The 16,860-nt window shown below is 52.4% G+C and overlaps 3 gene segments (V, D, J or C); all 3 read right to left on the bottom strand.

Moving 5' to 3' along the window:
* Positions 1-2,044: 2,044 nt before the first annotated feature.
* On the bottom strand, positions 2,045-2,527 carry LOC139441023 (T cell receptor beta variable 5-5-like). The segment is given in 2 exon segments: positions 2,045-2,394; positions 2,503-2,527. Coding segments are annotated over 2 exon segments (375 nt in total).
* Positions 2,528-6,609: 4,082 nt separating this feature from the next.
* Positions 6,610-10,572, bottom strand: LOC139441022 (T cell receptor beta variable 13-like). The segment is given in 3 exon segments: positions 6,610-6,808; positions 10,248-10,386; positions 10,494-10,572. Coding segments are annotated over 3 exon segments (417 nt in total).
* Positions 10,573-14,885: 4,313 nt separating this feature from the next.
* LOC139441021 (T cell receptor beta variable 5-5-like) lies at positions 14,886-15,421 on the bottom strand. The segment is given in 2 exon segments: positions 14,886-15,235; positions 15,343-15,421. Coding segments are annotated over 2 exon segments (429 nt in total).
* Positions 15,422-16,860: the final 1,439 nt, after the last annotated feature.

The following is a 16,860-nucleotide window of genomic DNA, read 5'->3' as shown; positions in this document are numbered from 1 at the left end:
GGAAGTCCTCTGTATTTGATCTAGAGACACTGTACCCATCAGGGACCTCTCCTTTGTCAATGCTGTCAATACCATATGAGTAATAGATCAGCTTCAGCCCGTGGCCTGGATCTTGTCGATACCAATACATATAGTCATGGTTATAAGTCTGGTGGCAATTCAGTGTCACATTCTTTTCTGTCCCTGTGACCTTGTACCTTGGGCTCTGGGTGATTCCTGCATCCAAGTGTCCTGTAGAGAGAGTGACAGAGCCTGATATTCTCATTCTATGACCAAGACTTGGCCTGAAGTGCTGGGAATTCCAGGGCAGGAAGCCCCCCTGCACCCACCTGCCCACAGGAGACAAAGAGCCACACCGAAGAAGAGCCTGGTGACCATTGCAGGTCCAGCACAGAGTGTCACGTCTTCCAGTTCTGTTTGGGGAAACACAAGCTGGCCTCTCAGGGACTCAGTGACATCACTGTCCTTCACAAATGTTTGAGCTGCAGAGCCAAGCTGCCACACCCCTCCCCCCCTCAGGAACAAATCGGTGACATAGAGAAAGTGGAACAGTGCAACATGGGAAAAATGTGTAAGTCTGTTTTAAAGAAATCTAATAAGTACTACATTCTTTTTTCCTGCCTTCAGGTATGAAATGCATGCCTCTATGCATAATGATTCAATTCCTTATTTGAATATAGCTACAAATTTTAACACCAGCTTTGGTGCTTTGGAGGATTTCTCTGCTCAAATATACCTTCACATACTGTCTACTAGTTTCTCTCTTTGCATAAACTCTGGATAATTTCCATGTGAGCCCACAGCCATCCTCTCCCTTAAAGGAACTGACACACAGACAGTTTTCACAGCTCAGGGTCAGGGTCATTGGAATCTGAGGCTTGTTTTACATTGGCTAACAACTCACCCACTGGTGGGGGCCCTGCCACCCGTGCTCAGGTCTCTGCGTGCTCACAGGTAAGTCTCGCTTGCTTCCTCCTGAGCCTCAGGAGACTGGACACCTATGGCCCCCAGACTGTGCTTTCTGAGAAAAAAAGAGGAGCCTCGTTAAGGACGTGGATGAGATATTGAGCCAGAGGTCCACGTGCTGCTACTTCCTATACCAGTTATACCTCAGTGTGAGGTGACCCTGTTTCTGTGACTGCATATCTTGACATCATCTTGATGGGCACCTACAGTCACCCAGCTGTGAGAAAGGACACGGAGTCAGAAATCAGAGGCCAGGAGGCTGTGACCCTCAGCTGTTGTCTGCAGCTCCTCACCTGGGCAGATGTAGCGATTTCACATTTTCTGCCCAGAAGTGGCAGAGCTGAGGGCAGACTGAGACCAACACCCTTCCTCCACCCCGTCCAGTGGGTTAGAAACACACATCCTTGCATGAACTTATAGAATGTTGCTTGAGATTCCTAGACGGCTTCTGTTTCCCTCCCAGAATCTCCTGATAGACTGGAAATCTCCCCAGTCACTTGGCTTCTCTCTTAGGGGGATATCATGGCCTCACTCTGGCTGGAACTGTGACAGGACAGACACACATCCTCTGGCTTGAGGCTCTATGTCCTAGCAGTCGGCAGGCGATTAGCTATATACCCCACACCTGAGGTGTGACCTCCCATCCCAGCTCAGATGCTCTTGAAATGGGAGAGACTATGCTCTCTGTTCTATCCCATGGACCAAGGCCCGGGCAGAACCCTGGAACCCAGGGGCTTGTTGACTTCAGAGGCGTGGGGAGGCAGGAGGGCGTGCATGGCACGTTTGGAACGTCCAGGACCTGCAGCTCCCTGTCTGTGAAATGGTGCCCTGAGCGCTTCCCCCTCTGTAAACTGGACACACGGTGTCCACCAGGACCAGGCACCACAGCACACAGTGTGGCCTCCACTCTGTCCCAGAGGAGGGCTTCCTGCCTGTGCTGGGAATTGCACGGGGCTGGCAGAGCTGGGAGAACATTCAGGAAAGCTCTGGCTGAGCTCAGCAGGGCAGGGAGAGAGTTAGGAAGGCACAAAAACCAACTGTGGAACTCGATTAAGGCTCCCTCCCTCTGCCTGTGGCATCAGCTGGGACAGGAGGGTTTGGGTACAGAAAGCCATTGGCCCTGCAGGGCTGTGTCTAAGCTGCTGGCACAGAGGTACATGGCCGAGTCTTCAAGCTGCAAGGCACTCACGGCCAGCTCAGAACTGTAGTCACTGAACTGTTTTCCTTTGAAACAATCAGGGAAGTTTCCTTTCCCGTACTCCTGCTGTTCATAATACTGAATGAGAAACCTGGGTTCCTGCCCCCGAGGCTGCTGGTACCAGTACACACTGCTGTGTCCAGAGATGGGGTGGCATTTCAGAATGGCCTCCGCACCACGACCTTTGATGAGGTATCTTGGGGACAGGGTGACTCCAGTAGCCACTGACCCTGTGGAGGAAGGAGACGGAGCTGAGACCAGCCCAGGAAGCAGATGGACACTTCCACAACAGTCAGGAATGTTGGGTGGAGGGACGTCCCACCTGAGCTGAGACTCACCTGCACACAGGAGACACAGGGCCATGCAGCAGAGGAGCCGAAAGCCCCTGGAAACTTCAGGCAGCACAAGATGGGCCAGGTCCCTCTCAGCTCTTTGGGTTGAGAGAGCAGAGGTTCGCCCCTCCCGTTGCTCTGTTTGCAGGACTTGCCTGTGATGTCACTGTCTCATACCACTCTCTGTGTAGGTCCTGCACATTCTGCACCCCAGGAACAGAATCTTTGGGCAGAGAATTCCCCCATTCTGACCACCTTCCTATGAGCAGGTGCCGCTGGCTGTGCGGAGCTGGGTCCCCCAGGGTCCAGGGCTTTTGACCAGCCCCATAGCTTCAGAGCAGGTGATCCTCTCTCTACACCAGGCTTGGGTTTTCCTGGCTGCCTCATTGAAGCCCCATCACACTCTGCACCAAACATAGGCTCCAAGAGAGGCCATAACTCCATGCAAGACCAAGTTCATGGTTCCCTGCTGTGACAGACACCTGCATATCCATTAATGTGAAAAGATAGGATCAGCAAACCTCAGATTCATCAGGTAATTTCCCTAATGCAGGGACCAAGCCAAGACTCTCCCCCTTCACCCTCCCTCTAACTCAGGGCCCCTTCTGCATCTCACTCCTTGGATCCACAGCGCCCTCAAGTGGCCACTTGGGCAGCAGTGCTGTTGACACCTCCTTGCTAGGGAGCCTGGGAACCATGAGCAGAGGGGAGCACAGGAGGGTTTGTGAGCAGGGAGGTGGTGATGGTGCCACACTGTGGTTGCACTGCTGGCACAGAGGTACACGGCTGAGTCCCCCGGCTCTGCAGGCTGGATGCTCAGAGTGGAGTAGGAGCTCTTAGATCTCTCAGCAGAGAACCGATTGTTAGGCATCCCGGAGGTGTCCACGGGTTCGTTGTTTTGAAAGGACATCAAAAACTTTGGTCCTTGCCCTACCATCTGCTGGTACCAGTATAGGCCAATGTGGCCAGAAATAGGATCACACTGAAATGTCACATTCTGTCCCCTCTTGGTGACCTTGTGCCTTGGGGACTGAGAGACTCCAGCCTCTGTGTGACCTGGGGACACAGAACTTAACAATAGAATGAGGAAAACAATTGTAATCATTAAACACACACACACACACACACTGAAGCTACTTGGTTTTCTGAGGACTCACCGGCCCCCAGGAGACAGAGGGTCACCCAGCAGAGGAGCCAGGTGCCCATGGCAGGGTCAGGACAGGATTGGGAGGTTCCCCAGGCAAGGTCTTGTGAGAAGGAGTAGTGGAGGATGGGACACATCTTGTCACCTCAGAGCCGTTCCCATAGTAACATCACTGGCTCTGTCAGTCCCCTCCCTCTCAGGGACATGTGACTTATAGGAGAGCACACTTGGGTGACTAGTGTAAATAGTTATAAGCTCCCTTTAGAACAAAATCCATGCACAGCTGTCACTTTGGATGTGCGCTGTCTGGATGCAGAGGTCTCACACTGAGTCTCATTCACCTGTCACCCTGGTTGGCTGGCATTTTCACGAGGACATGTCTGTATCATCATCCATATACCACACAGAAGGGAGAATCATTGTCTTCTCTGCTATTCGGGCTCTCCTGGGAGAACCCTGTTCTGTGACAATCCCCTCCAGTCTCCCGTCACACATGCTCAACCTTGTCCCTTTGTAGGGCGAGGGCTGGTGTCAGGCTGGACTCGGCTTTGCCCTGGATGTACTGGCATACTCAGAGACACACAGATGGAGCGATGCCCTGGGAACATCTCAGTAGGAACCTCCTGTACCTTCTGCAGCTCATGACCGAGTGTCCTCTCTGTGCTCATTTACTTCCATGTACTATTATGTCTGCACAGCCCAAGGAAAGCCCTTTGTCCTTCCAAGTCCCCGTGCATTAAAAAAGTTTCCCATAGCTTCTTTCCAAAAGAAGACCCAAAGTCATTGTCCTGTAGGACACCTGTGTGTGACCAAGAGTGGGCAGAGGTGCATCTGAGTACTGATGACAGCCCAGCCTGATGGCCCCTGACTCAGGCTGGTGACGAGCAAAGCCAGAGCTGGGGAAGCACCATCCCAGCTACTGGAGCTGCTGCAGAGGACAGACAGACAGCCAGCACAGGTGGACACCTGTGTGTCCCAGGTCCAGGGTTTCGTTCCAGCCTGGCAGACACTGCCCTACAGGGCGGTCCCAGCATACACAGAGGGTCACCCTGCAGGCAGGGGCCACTGGGGGCTCTAAGGTGTAGGAGTCTGCACAGGGCCCCTTGAGTCCAGGGGCTAGGCCTCCCCCGGCCTTTCTGTGCAGAGAGGAGGTGGCTGTGCAGCTCTATGGATTCACTGCTGGTGCAGAAGTACACAGATGTCTGGGAGGGGTGGCTGACTCCACCATGAGGGGAATAGAAGTCCTCTATATTAGATCTAGAGTCACTGTACCCATCGTGGACCTCTCCTTTCTCGGTGACACCAACACCCACTGAGTAATGGATCAGCCTCCTGTAGGTACCAGTATATAGCATTGTGGTTCAACTCCTGGGCACACCTCAATGTCACCATCTGTCCTGTGATCAGGACCTGGAATGTCGGGGTCTGAGTGACAACGGCACACCCCAGACCTGCAGGGAAGATAGTGGAACAGATGCTCCAGCCACCAGGGAGCGGCTCAGTGCTGGGCCTTGGACATCTCCCCACAGAGGGGCCAGCCCAGGACCCACCTGCAGGGAGGAGATACAAGGCCACTCGGCACAAGAGGCCGCCTCTCAGGGCAGGAGCTGAGCCAACGCAGGGTCCCGCGGAGTCTGTGGATTGCTGAACAGGAACAGGGATCCCCAGGGAGTCTATGAGGTGACACTCTCACTGCCTGGGCCCCAGAGCCCACTCGTCACAAGGGGACACGCCACCTCCCAGAGCATCAGATCAGAAAGCAAAGTGCAGGCACACAGCTCAGAGTGAGAGGAGTGCTGTGGCTGAGCTGACTCCAGTCCTGAGATCGTTCCTGCCCTCTGTGCATGCAGGGTGTGACCTCGGGTGCTTCGCCCTGTCTGCAGGTCTCCATGATGCCCTGTCTGCTGTATGTACCTGTCCCTGGGCTCTCGCATCTGAGGGAAAAGCCTGATGGCTTTCTGGTGCCTTTAGGACTCTTGGGTCCCAAGTCATCCCTCAGCCTCCTTTTCTGCTTTGCTGGTCGACCACCAGCCCCCCACTGTCCGTCCTCCCACAGTGACCCTCCTGGTTCTGGTGGCCAAACCTCAGGGGCAGGCTGGTCACCCCTTGAGGAGGTTGGCTCTGTTTTCTGTCCATTCCTCAACAGACGAGACTCCCGCCAAATGCCCAAGAGCACCTTCAGAGTCACCTGACAATGTGCTTCCCATGTTCATGGTGAGGCCATGGCCAGCACATGCAGCCCAGGACAGCAACCTACCTGAGCTCCGACCTGTGTGGTGCTCAGCTCTCTAGGTGGCCTGCTGTCCCCTAGGGTTCCAGCTGTGTGACAGACGTGGGGACAGGCGCTTGTGTCCAGCATGAGAGAGAAAACCGCTATATTAAACTGAGACCTTGTTCCATGGGGAATATCTCCCTGAGAGGGATTGCTGAAGTTAATAAGAAACATAATGGGTCTTAAACACTTCTACCTAATCTACCCACAGTCCCATGCTCTGCAGGACCCCAAACTTGCTTCAGGGCTCTGGACAGCTCCAGGTGACAGCCACAGTGCAGGAAACTGTGCCTTTCTTTGTTGTCATCATGAAGGATCATGAATATTTGTTGCCTTGAAGTGAAATGTTCCTTGAAGCTGTCAGGGAAAGGTGGACAGTCCCACATACTGCGTGATCCTCCCACGCCGGTTCATCTAAACCTGGAAAAGGGACGCCAATGTGGACACGGTGCTGGGAGAGGTGCAGGGTGACAAATCCACAGGTGCTGTGGACCAGACTTGAGTGATGTCTTGCTCCTCGGGGTATGGAATTGAGACACAGGAACGTTACTGCCCATCATGTATATCATCGGGACAATGATACTGAAGCTGCATGAAGTGTGTGAGCATCAAATCCCACCCCATCTGTAAGCAGCAGAATGGTGCCTGGGAGAGGCGGGCTGCACTGCTAGCTCTGAGCCTGTCTGGCTGGCTGCTGTCACTTCCTGAGTGGGGCGGAGTGTTTTTGTGCAGGCGCCTGTGGGTCCTGCAGGGCTGTGTCAAGGCTGCTGGCACAGAGATAGATGGCCGAGTCGTTCAGCTCCAGTGAGCTCACAGTCAGCTCAGAGAGGTGGCGGTCACCAAACTGCTTCACTGAGAACCGATCGGGCAGGTTCCCTTTCTCTAGCTCTCGCCCACTGGAATACACAACAAGGAAATCAGGACCCGCACCCTGGGCCTGTTTGTACCAATACACATAAAGGTGTCCAGAGATATAGGAACATGTCAGCGTCACTTGCTGTTTTCTTGTTTTGGTCACGTGTTTGGGGGTCTGCGTGACTCCTGAGTCCACTGGGCCTGTTGGGAGGAGACAGAGAGAAGTCAGGGGCAGAGCACAGGGAGCTTCCCATAGCAGCCATTGCCCAGGCTTGTGTGTCAAGGATGGTGACTGCGTGTCCAGACTTACACACAGTATCCAGGGCTCACCTGCTCCCAGGAGACAAAGGGCCATACAGCACAGGAGCCTGGGGCCCATGACTGCTTCCCAAAACCTCTCCCAGGTCAGGGTGGGGTCTCCTGGGGTGAGCAGTCCAAAGTTCTGATCTGCCCATGCCCTGATAGGAGCATTTGCTTTGACGTCACTGCTCTGATGTTGTTGCTGCCCTGATGGGACTCTCCTTGGGAGCTGCACCCTGGTGCTATATACGCTTGGTGGCACCCAGGTTCGAGATTCTATACATAGGTCCATGTCTTGCACAGCCCCATGGCTAAGGGTTGCCTGTCCCCATGTGCCCACAATATAGTCCCCGCCTGCCTCTGTCTGAATTAATTACCAGCCCTTGCTGCTGACCCTACATCTCTCCTTCCCCTCTGGTCTCAGGGAGATGCCTCCTTGGTGCCTCCTGAGGTGCAGGCATGTCCCTTCCTCCTGGGCAGGAGTACCCCGTGCCAGCTCCACGTGTCCCAGGACCTCTCACTGACCCCAGCTGCTTCCCCCTGCAGCCATGTGTGCCAGATATCCCTTAACTATCCTCTGCTGGGACGCCCCTGGTTTCCCACAGTCCTCGGGGACAGTTAATTCCCCATCTACACCTGTCCCTGCCAGCATGGCTGCCTTGCCCAAATCTTCAGTGTGGGTCTTTTAACGTTTAGCGGGACCTCCCACCCATTCCATAGTTGTAGGTACACTGGCGACAACTGAAACCTGCCTCAACATCTGCCCACTGTTGGATCCCTGCCTAAGTCTTCTTAACCCTTTCCTGCTCTCCCAGACTCTCCCCAGAGCCCCTTCCAGCTCAATGGCTTCACAGTGCCATCTGCTGGCCAGTAACTGACATTTCATTCTTGGGTCTTCTGCCAGAGCCCAAGGGATGCTGGGAATGTCTCCCTGGTCTACAGGCAGAAGATTCCAGAAGCACTACCCTTTCAATAGTATCTCAACATCCTTAACCCTAATCTCAACATTAATTCCCATGTGACCCTATTTCTTTCAGATACCGTGTTTAGTATCCCACCCCTATTCTACTTAACCACTATCCCATGATATGCAGCTGTAGAGTGGGAACTTCTTCCTTAAAGCCATCTTCTGAAAGGCAGAGGGACAGAAGGGGAATGGAAGGAAATAATATCTAGTCCAAAGCAAGAAGGAAAAGACATAAGTTCAAGTGTAAAGAGTTTCTTTTATTTCCATTGCTAAAAATAAACATACTGCAAAAAAGCAAACAGGCATTTCATGTTATCTTCAAGAGCTCAGCAAAAGACTGGGAAGATAATGATGTTACCTTCTAGATGGAGTCAAATGTGTGTGAATAAAAATGAAATTGAAATACAAGTAAAGTATAAGACGTACAGTTTGTCAGCAGCGATGGAGAGAAGATGCCTAATGGGGAACTGCGGACGCTGGAACTTAGCCCACAAAGCGCAACCACACGAGAGGAACCGCCTTTACGATGTGCATCTGCTCTGTGAGCACGGAGTGGGGTCTGGGTAAAGCAGCAGCGTTGAGGGGGGTAAGAAAACACTGGCACAAGATAGGATCCTAAGGACACAGAGTCAGCCAGGGTCAGGTGCTGGGCGGTGGCATAAATGGAGACACGGTCCGGGAAGGGGTCCCTGATGGCTTCACAATGATAAGGAGCTGCCCTGGGAGCCCCGGCCTTCCTCACTCCCAGGGGGCACAGGGCCCTGAGCACAGTTCAAGCAAGACCAGGAAATGTCCCTTCCAAGGCCTCTCATTCTCTGGGTAAACAGATTTGGTGTCATGGCTACCACAGCTTTCAGGTGGGTTTGGAGGGACTGCCACTGTTCTTACCTGCTATGCGAGGTTCAGGGCACCCTGATCACGACTGAGTCTGTGACACTCAGTCCCAGCCTCGGATCCGTGGGTTACCTCTCAGGACTCCCGGACCCACAATCCGAAGGCCTATCCCTGCTGCCCGTGGCTGGAGATGTGCCAGCCATCTGCAGCTGCCCCCAAAGACAGGGGGTCAATTATTTATATTTATAACAAGTAATGTATGCCTACATAACACAGAAAATACATAAAAAAGAATAAAACATATATTTGAGAAAATAACATGACATACTGAGTAAAAGAAGTCAGCAAATTACCTCAAGTCAAAAATTGAGGACACTGACAAAAACCCTCATCTCTAGCAAGGATTCACCTGTGGGGTCGAGATGAAACCGAGAGGTCGTGGGGGGACGCTGCTGTCTGACACTCAGGATGGAGTGGAGGGAAAATGAACACAAAAGAGTGTGGGCTCCTTCAGCCTGGCAGAGGAAATGAAGCTTTCCTGTCATCACTATGGCGATTCTCAGTCCTTTGGCGCAAATGTGGTGAAGACCTTCACTTCCAACAGGAAGCAACGTGTGACAAGATGTGGCAGAGAGCCTCCAGTGTGACAGGGTGGCTTAGAGAAGGATGCACAGGAGGACGGTGTTGCCAATACTCCAGAAGTGGACAACTGCTGAGGAGCAGGCACGCTCCCTACACAGACACGGAGCTGTGTCTGGGGCCCTGCCTCACAGTGCTACAAAAGCTGTTCGTGTCCATGAAGTGTGGTATGAGCCTTGGAGCACTGAGCTGGCTCTGGGAATCCTCACTGTTTAATTATTTCATTTATTTACTTGTAGAGAGATGAGAAGGAACAAGAAACAGAGGGAGAGAAACATCAATGTGAGAGAGAGATATCCATCAGTTGCCTCTCATATGTGCCCCAACAGGGATCCAAATCTGCAACCCAGGCCTGTGTCCTGACTGGGAATCCAACCAGTGATCCTTTGTTTATACTTCAATGCTCAGCCAACTGAGGCACCACTGGCAGGGCTTTGTTCTCTCTTCCCAAAGGACAGCTGATCCCAGAACTATGTCTTTACAGGGGAATGATGAGCAAAGAAGGGCTGCTTTAGAGTGTGGGAGCTGCACGGAGAGAGAGATATGAGGGGGTGTGCGCATGAAGGGGTGACGGTGCCCCGTTGTGATGGAGCTGCCAGCACAGAGGTACATGGCCGAGTCTCCCAGCTGCAAGGCGTCCATGGTCAGATCAGAGCTGTAATCACTGAGCTGTTTTCCTTTGAAGTAACTGGCAGGTTCCTTTCCTGTACTCCTGCTGTTCCTAATACTGAATGAGAAACCTGGATTCGTGCCCCCGAGCCTTGTGGTAGGAGTGCCCACTCTTGTCTCCGGAGGTGGGGTAGCATTTCAGAATGGCATCCCCACCGCAGCCTTTGATGAGGTGTCTTGGGGACTGGGTGACTCCAGCAGCCACTGACCCTGTGGAGGAAGGAGACAGAGCTTGGACCAGCCCAGGAGGCAGGTGGACACTCCCACAACAGTCAAGAATGCTGGGTTAGAGAGATCCCATCTGAGCTGATACTCACCTGACTCCAGGAGACACAGATCCGCACAGGAGAGGAGCCCGGAGCTGCTGGAGGAATCAGGCAGCACAGAACTGGCCATGTTCCTACTCAGGCCTCTTGTCTTTTGGGGGAGACAGCACAGGCTTTGCCCCTCCCTTGCTCTCCTTGCAGGGCTTGCCTGTGACCTCACTGTCTGATATCATTGTCTGTGTAGTTCCCACACAGCCTGCACACACCAAACACGATCTTTGGGCACAGTGTTCCCCCATCTGACCATCCTCCTATGAGCAGGTGCAGTTGGGTGTGCAGTGCAGGGCCCCCCAGGGTCCAGAGCTTTTGACCAGCCCCATAGCTTCAGAGCAGGTGATCCTCTCTCTACACCAGGCTTGGGTTTTCCTGGCTGCCTCACTGAAGCCCCATCACACTCTGCAGCAAACATAGGCTCCAAGAGAGGACATAACTCCATGCAAGACCAAGTTCATGGCTCCCTGCTGTGACAGACACCTGCATATCCATTAATGTGAAAAGATAGGATCAGCAAACCTCAGATTCATCAGGTAATTTCCCTAATGCAGGGACCAAGCCAAGACTCTCCTTCACCCTCCCTGACTCAGGGCCCTTTCTGCATCTCACTCCTTGGATCCACAGCGCCCTCAAGTGGTCACTTGTGCAGCAGCACTGTTGACACCTCCTTGCCAGGGAGCCTGGGAACCATGAGCAGAGGGGACCACAGGAGGGTTTGTGAGCAGGGAGGTGGTGATGGTGCCACACTGTGGTTGCACTGCTGGCACAGAGGTACACGGCTGAGTCCCCTGGCTCTGCAGGCTGGATGCTCAGAGTGGAGTAGGAGCTCTTAGATCTCTCAGCAGAGAACCGATTGTTAGGCATCTCAGACATGTCCAAGGGGTCGTTGTTTTGAAAGTACACCAAAAACGTTGGGCCTTGCCCTAGCATCTGTTGGTACCAGTATAGGCCAATGTGGCCAGAAATAGGATCACACTGAAATGTCACATTCTGTCCCCTCTTGGTGACCTTGTGCTCGGGTACTGAGAGACTCCAGCCTCTGTGTGACCTGGGGACACAGAACTTAACAATAGAATGAGGAAAACAATTGTAATCATTAAACACACACACTGAAGCTACCTGGTTTTCTGAGGACTCACCGGCCCCCAGGAGACAGAGGGTCACCCAGCAGAGGAGCAGGGCGCCCATGGCAGGGTCAGGACAGGATTGGGAGGTTCACCAGGCCAGGTCTTGTGAGCAGGAGCAGAGGAGGAGGGAACACGTCTTGTTGCCCAGGGCCATTCCCATAGTGACATCACTGCCTCTCTCAGTCCCCTCCACCTCAGGGACACGTGATGTATATGAGAGCACACTTGGGTGACTAGTGTAATAGTTATAAGCTCCTTTTACAACAAAATCCATGCACAGCTGTCACTTTGGATGTGCGCTGTCTGGATGCCGAGGTCTGACACTGAATCTCATTCACCTGTCACCCTGGTCGGCTGGCATTTTCACGAGGACATGTCCGTAGCATCATCCATACACCACACAAAAGGGAGAATCATTGTCTTCTCTGCAATTAGGGATCTCCTGGGAGCACCCTGTTCTCTCACCATCCCCTCCAGTCTCCCGTCACACATGCTCAACCTTGTCCCTTTGTAAGGAGAGGGTGGGTGTTGGGGTTGACTTGGCTTTGCCCTGGACGCACTGACGTACTCAGAGACGCACAGATGGAATGATTCCCTGGGAAATATCAAGTAGGAAGCTCCTCTTCCTTCTGCAGGTCATGACCTAATCCCTGCCTGTGCTCATTAACCTCCACATAGTAAGTAGTATGTCCACACAGCCCATACCAAAGCCTTGTGTCCTTCTTAGTCACCACATATTACAAAATAAACTTCTTATAGCTTCTGTCTGGAATAAGACTCAATTTCCCTGACCTCTAAGACAACTTTGTGTGACATACAAGAGGGTTAGCTGGATCTGATCATCGATGACATTTCACCCTGGAGACATCAGACTCAGGCTAACAACAAGAAAGCTAGAGCCTGGGAAGCATCTTCCCAACTAACATGGCAGCTGCAGAGAAGGACAAACTGAAGGACAGTAACAGGGGAGATGTGTGTGCCCAAGGCCTTGGGTCCATGTCAGGCCTGGCAGACACAGCCTTGGAGGTAGACCTCATGACACATTGAGGTTCCCTCACCCTGCAGGCGGGGGCCACTGCGGGCTCTAAGGTGTAGGAGTTTGCAGAGGGCCCCCTGAGTCCGGGTGCTGGGCCTCCCCTGGCCTTTCTGTGCAGAGAGGAGGTGGCTGTGCAGCACTGTGGATTCACTGCTGGCGCAGAAGTGCACAGATGTCTGGGAGGGGGTGGCCCACTCCACCATGAGGGGGAAGTCCTCTGTATTTGATCTAGTGACACTGTACCCATCGTGGAGCTCTCCTTTTTCGGTGACCCCGGTGCCAACTGAGTAATATATCTGCCTTAGCCCGTGACCCAGGTCTTGTCAATACCAGGACATACAATCATGGTTGTCAGTCTGTTGACACATCAGTGTCACCTCTTTTCTGTCCCTGTGACCTTGTATCTGGGACTATGGGGGACTTTGGCATCCAGGTGTCCTGTAAGAGAGAGTGACATAGTGTGACGTTGTCATCATAAGATGAAAGCTTGGATGAAGTCTTGGGAATTCCAGGGCAGAAAGCCCACCTGTACTCACCTGCCCACAGGAGACAGAGAGCCACACAGAAGAGCCTGGTGACCATTTCAGGTCCAGGACAGAGTCTCATGTCTTCCAGTTGTGTTTGGGCAGTAGAACTCAGCCTCTCAGTGACTCAGGGATGTCACGGTCCTTGACACACCCCTCCCTCACAGGAACACATCAGTGACATACAGAAAGTAGAACACTGCAGAACAGACGGATGTGTACGTCTGATTTTAAAGGAGCCTAAGAAGTACTACATTCCCTTTGCCTGCTTTCAGGTGAGGAAATCCGTGCCTCTATGCATAATAATAGGATTCCTTACCTGAATATTGCTACAATTTTTAATAATATTTTTGGTGCTTTGAAAGGCTTCTCTACTCAAACATACCTTCACAGTCTGACGACGGGTGTTTCTCTTTGCATAAACTCTGGATAAGTTCCATGTGAGCCCACAGCCATCCTCTCCCTTAAAGGAACTAACTGATACCCAGACAGCTTTCACTGCTCAGGGTCAGGGTCATTGAAATCTGAGGCTTGTTTTACATTGGCTAACAACTCACCCACTGGTGGGAGCCCTGCCACGCGTGCTCAGGTCTCTGCGTGCTCACAGGTAAGAGTCTCGCTTGCTTCCTCCTGTGCCCCAGGAGACTGGACACCTATGGCCCCCAGACTGTGCTTTCTGAGAAAAAAGGAGGAGCCTCATTAAGGACGTGGATGAGATAGTGAGCCAGAGGTTCACGTGCTGCTACTTCCTATACCAGTTATACCTCAGTGTGAGGTGACCCTGTTTCTGTGACTGCATATCTTGACATCATCTTGATGGGCACCTACAGTCACCCAGCTGTGAGAAAGGACACAGAGTCAGGAATCAGAGGCCAGGAGGCTGTGACCCTCAGCTGTTGTCTGCAGCTCCTCACCTGGGCAGATGTAGCGATTTCAGATTTTCTGACTGGAAGTGGCAGAGCTGAGGGCAGGCTGAGACCCACCCTCCCGAACCCCATCCAGTGGTTTAGAAAGGCCCATTCCCTGCATGAGCTCCCAGAATGTTGCTTGAGATTCCGAGAGGGCTTCTGTTTCCCTCCCAGCATGTCTTAATACACTGGAACCCCCTCCCCCCCGAATCACTTAGCTACTCTCTTAGGAGAATATCATGGCCTCACTCTGTCTGGAACTATGACAGGAGAGACATATGTCCTCTGGCTTGAGGCTCTATGTCCTAGCAGTTGGCAGGCGATCAGCTGTGTACCCTACTCCTGAGGTTTGACCTCACCATCTGAACTCAGATGCTCTTGAAATGGGAGAGAGCATACTGTGTTCTATCCAATGGACCAAGGCCCGGGCAGAACCCTGGAACCCAGGGGCTTGTTGACTTCAGAGGCGTGGGGAGGCAGGAGGGCGTGCATGGCACGTTTGGAACGTCCAGGACCTGCAGCTCCCTGTCTGTGAAATGGTGCCCTGAGCGCTTCCCCCTCTGTAAACTCGACACAGGGTGTCCACCAGGACCAGGCACCACAGCACACAGTGTGGCCTCCACTCTGTCCCAGAGGAGGGCTTCCTGCCTGTGCTGGGAATTGCACGGGGCTGGCAGAGCTGGGAGAACATTCAGGAAAGCTCTGGCTGAGCTCAGCAGGGCAGGGAGAGTGGTAGAAAGCAATGAAATCCATCTGTGGAACTCGATTAAGGCTCCCTCCCTCTGCCTGTGGCATCAGCTGGGACAGGAGGGTTTGGGTACAGAAAGCCATTGGCCCTGCAGGGCTGTGTCTAAGCTGCTGGCACAGAGGTACTGAGCTGAGTCTTCAAGCTGCAAGGCGCTCACAGCCAGCTCAGTGCTGTAGTCATTGAATTGTTTTCCTTTGAAGCGATCAGGCAACTTCCCTCTCCCAATCTCTCGCTGTTCATAATACTGAATGAGAAACCTGGGTTCCTGTCCCCAAGCCTGCTGGTACCAGTACACACTGCTGTGTCCAGAGATGGGGTGGCATTTCAGAACGGCCTCCTCACCACGGCCTTTGATGAGGCGTCTTGGGGACTGGGTGACTCCAGCAGCCACTGACCCTGTGGGGGAAGGAAGGAGCTGAGACCAGCCCAGGAAGTAGATGGACACTCCCCCAACAGTCAAAAAAGTTGGGCTGGAGGGACGTCCCACCTGAGGTGACACTCACCTGTCCCCAGGAGACACAGGGCCACGTAGCAGAGGAGTGGGGCGCCCCTGGAAGAGTCAGGCAGCACAGGCCTGGCCATTTCTCTGTTAGGGCTCTGGTCTTTGGGGTGAGACAGCAGAGGTTTGTCCCTCCCTTTGCTCTCTTTGGAGGACTTGCCTATGATGTCACTGCTGTGATGCCACTGTCTTTGTAGAATCTCCTGGGCACCCACACCTCCGGGGCAGACTCAGCTGGTCCTGTGTTTCTTGAATTTTTCCATCACCTATGAGCAGGTGCAGCTGGCTGTGCTGAGTTGGACCTCAAGGGTACAGGGCAGGTGTCCTCAGCACAGGTTCTCTTGGCCTTGGAGCAGGTGCTCCTTGCTCTACACTGGCTAGGATTAGCCAGGCTCCTCAATGAAGCCTCATCACACTCTCCACCAAACATGGGCTCTAAGAGAAACTTAACCATGCAAGGTCAAGTCCATGGCTCGCTGCTATAACATAGACACCTGCGTATCTGTTAATGTGAGAAGATAAGATCAGTGAACCTCTGATTCATGAGATAGTCTTCTTGAGCAGGAACTAAGCCAAGATCCTTCCCCTTAACCCTCCCTCTCCCACAGGGGACCAACAGGACCTCACTCTGTGGATCCACAGCGCCCTCAAGTGGCCACTTGTGCAGCAGCACTATTGACACTGCCAGAGCTGGCTGGGTTCTGCCACAGTTAGTCATGAGGTAACCCCCAGGCTGGGTTCTGTCTTAATTAATTATCAGGAAGACCCTGGACTCTGCACAGCTCTGCTGCTTTCCTCATCACCTTTCTCAGGCTCACTCTTTGCCTGTGGTGGTGAGGGAGGCATGCTGCTTTTTCCAAAACGGAAATAAAAATTGCAAACTTCATCAATGAGTGATCTAGGAAAGAGGACGCCATGCATGCAGCTGCCCTGTGAAGGGCCAGCAGGTCCCTAAGCAAAGCTCTCTCTTTACTCAGTGATTTCTGCGGAGGATCTACGGTGGGCCCCATCAGCCAGAACATCTCCTGAAAGAAATCCTCTGTGAAGAAAGAACTAGAAACGGCCTACTTATATATCACTTTTTTTTTAGAGGACCATGTTCAATTCTTTTTGTTTTTTCCAAAACAATTGAATTATCTTCTTTAATTATTGATTTCTAGGAATTACTTATATTTTGAATACACGCTCTTTTCAGAAATATGTTTCAATATTCTTAATATCTTTTGATGAACAAAGGGATTTTTTAATTTTCATAAAGAAAATTGTGTGTGTTTTTAAGTTTAGATTTATTTACTTATTTTTAAGGTATATTTTATTAATTATGCTATTACAGATGTCCCAATTTTTTTCTCTGCTTTGTCCCCATCTTTCCGGAACAGTCTCACCCTCCAGCATTCCCCCCACCCCTTAGTTCATGCCTATGGGTTGTACATATGAGTTCTTTGGCTTCTCTGCTTCCTATACTATTCTTAACCTCCCCCTGTCTATTTTGTGCCTACCAGTTATGCTTCTTATTCCCTGT

The sequence above is a fragment of the Desmodus rotundus genome, chromosome 6 (genome assembly GCF_022682495.2).
Source record: "Desmodus rotundus isolate HL8 chromosome 6, HLdesRot8A.1, whole genome shotgun sequence".
NCBI classification, from domain to species: Eukaryota; Metazoa; Chordata; class Mammalia; order Chiroptera; family Phyllostomidae; genus Desmodus; species Desmodus rotundus.
Note: the sequence above shows the minus strand (reverse complement) of the source record. Positions and strands in the feature narration are given on the sequence as shown.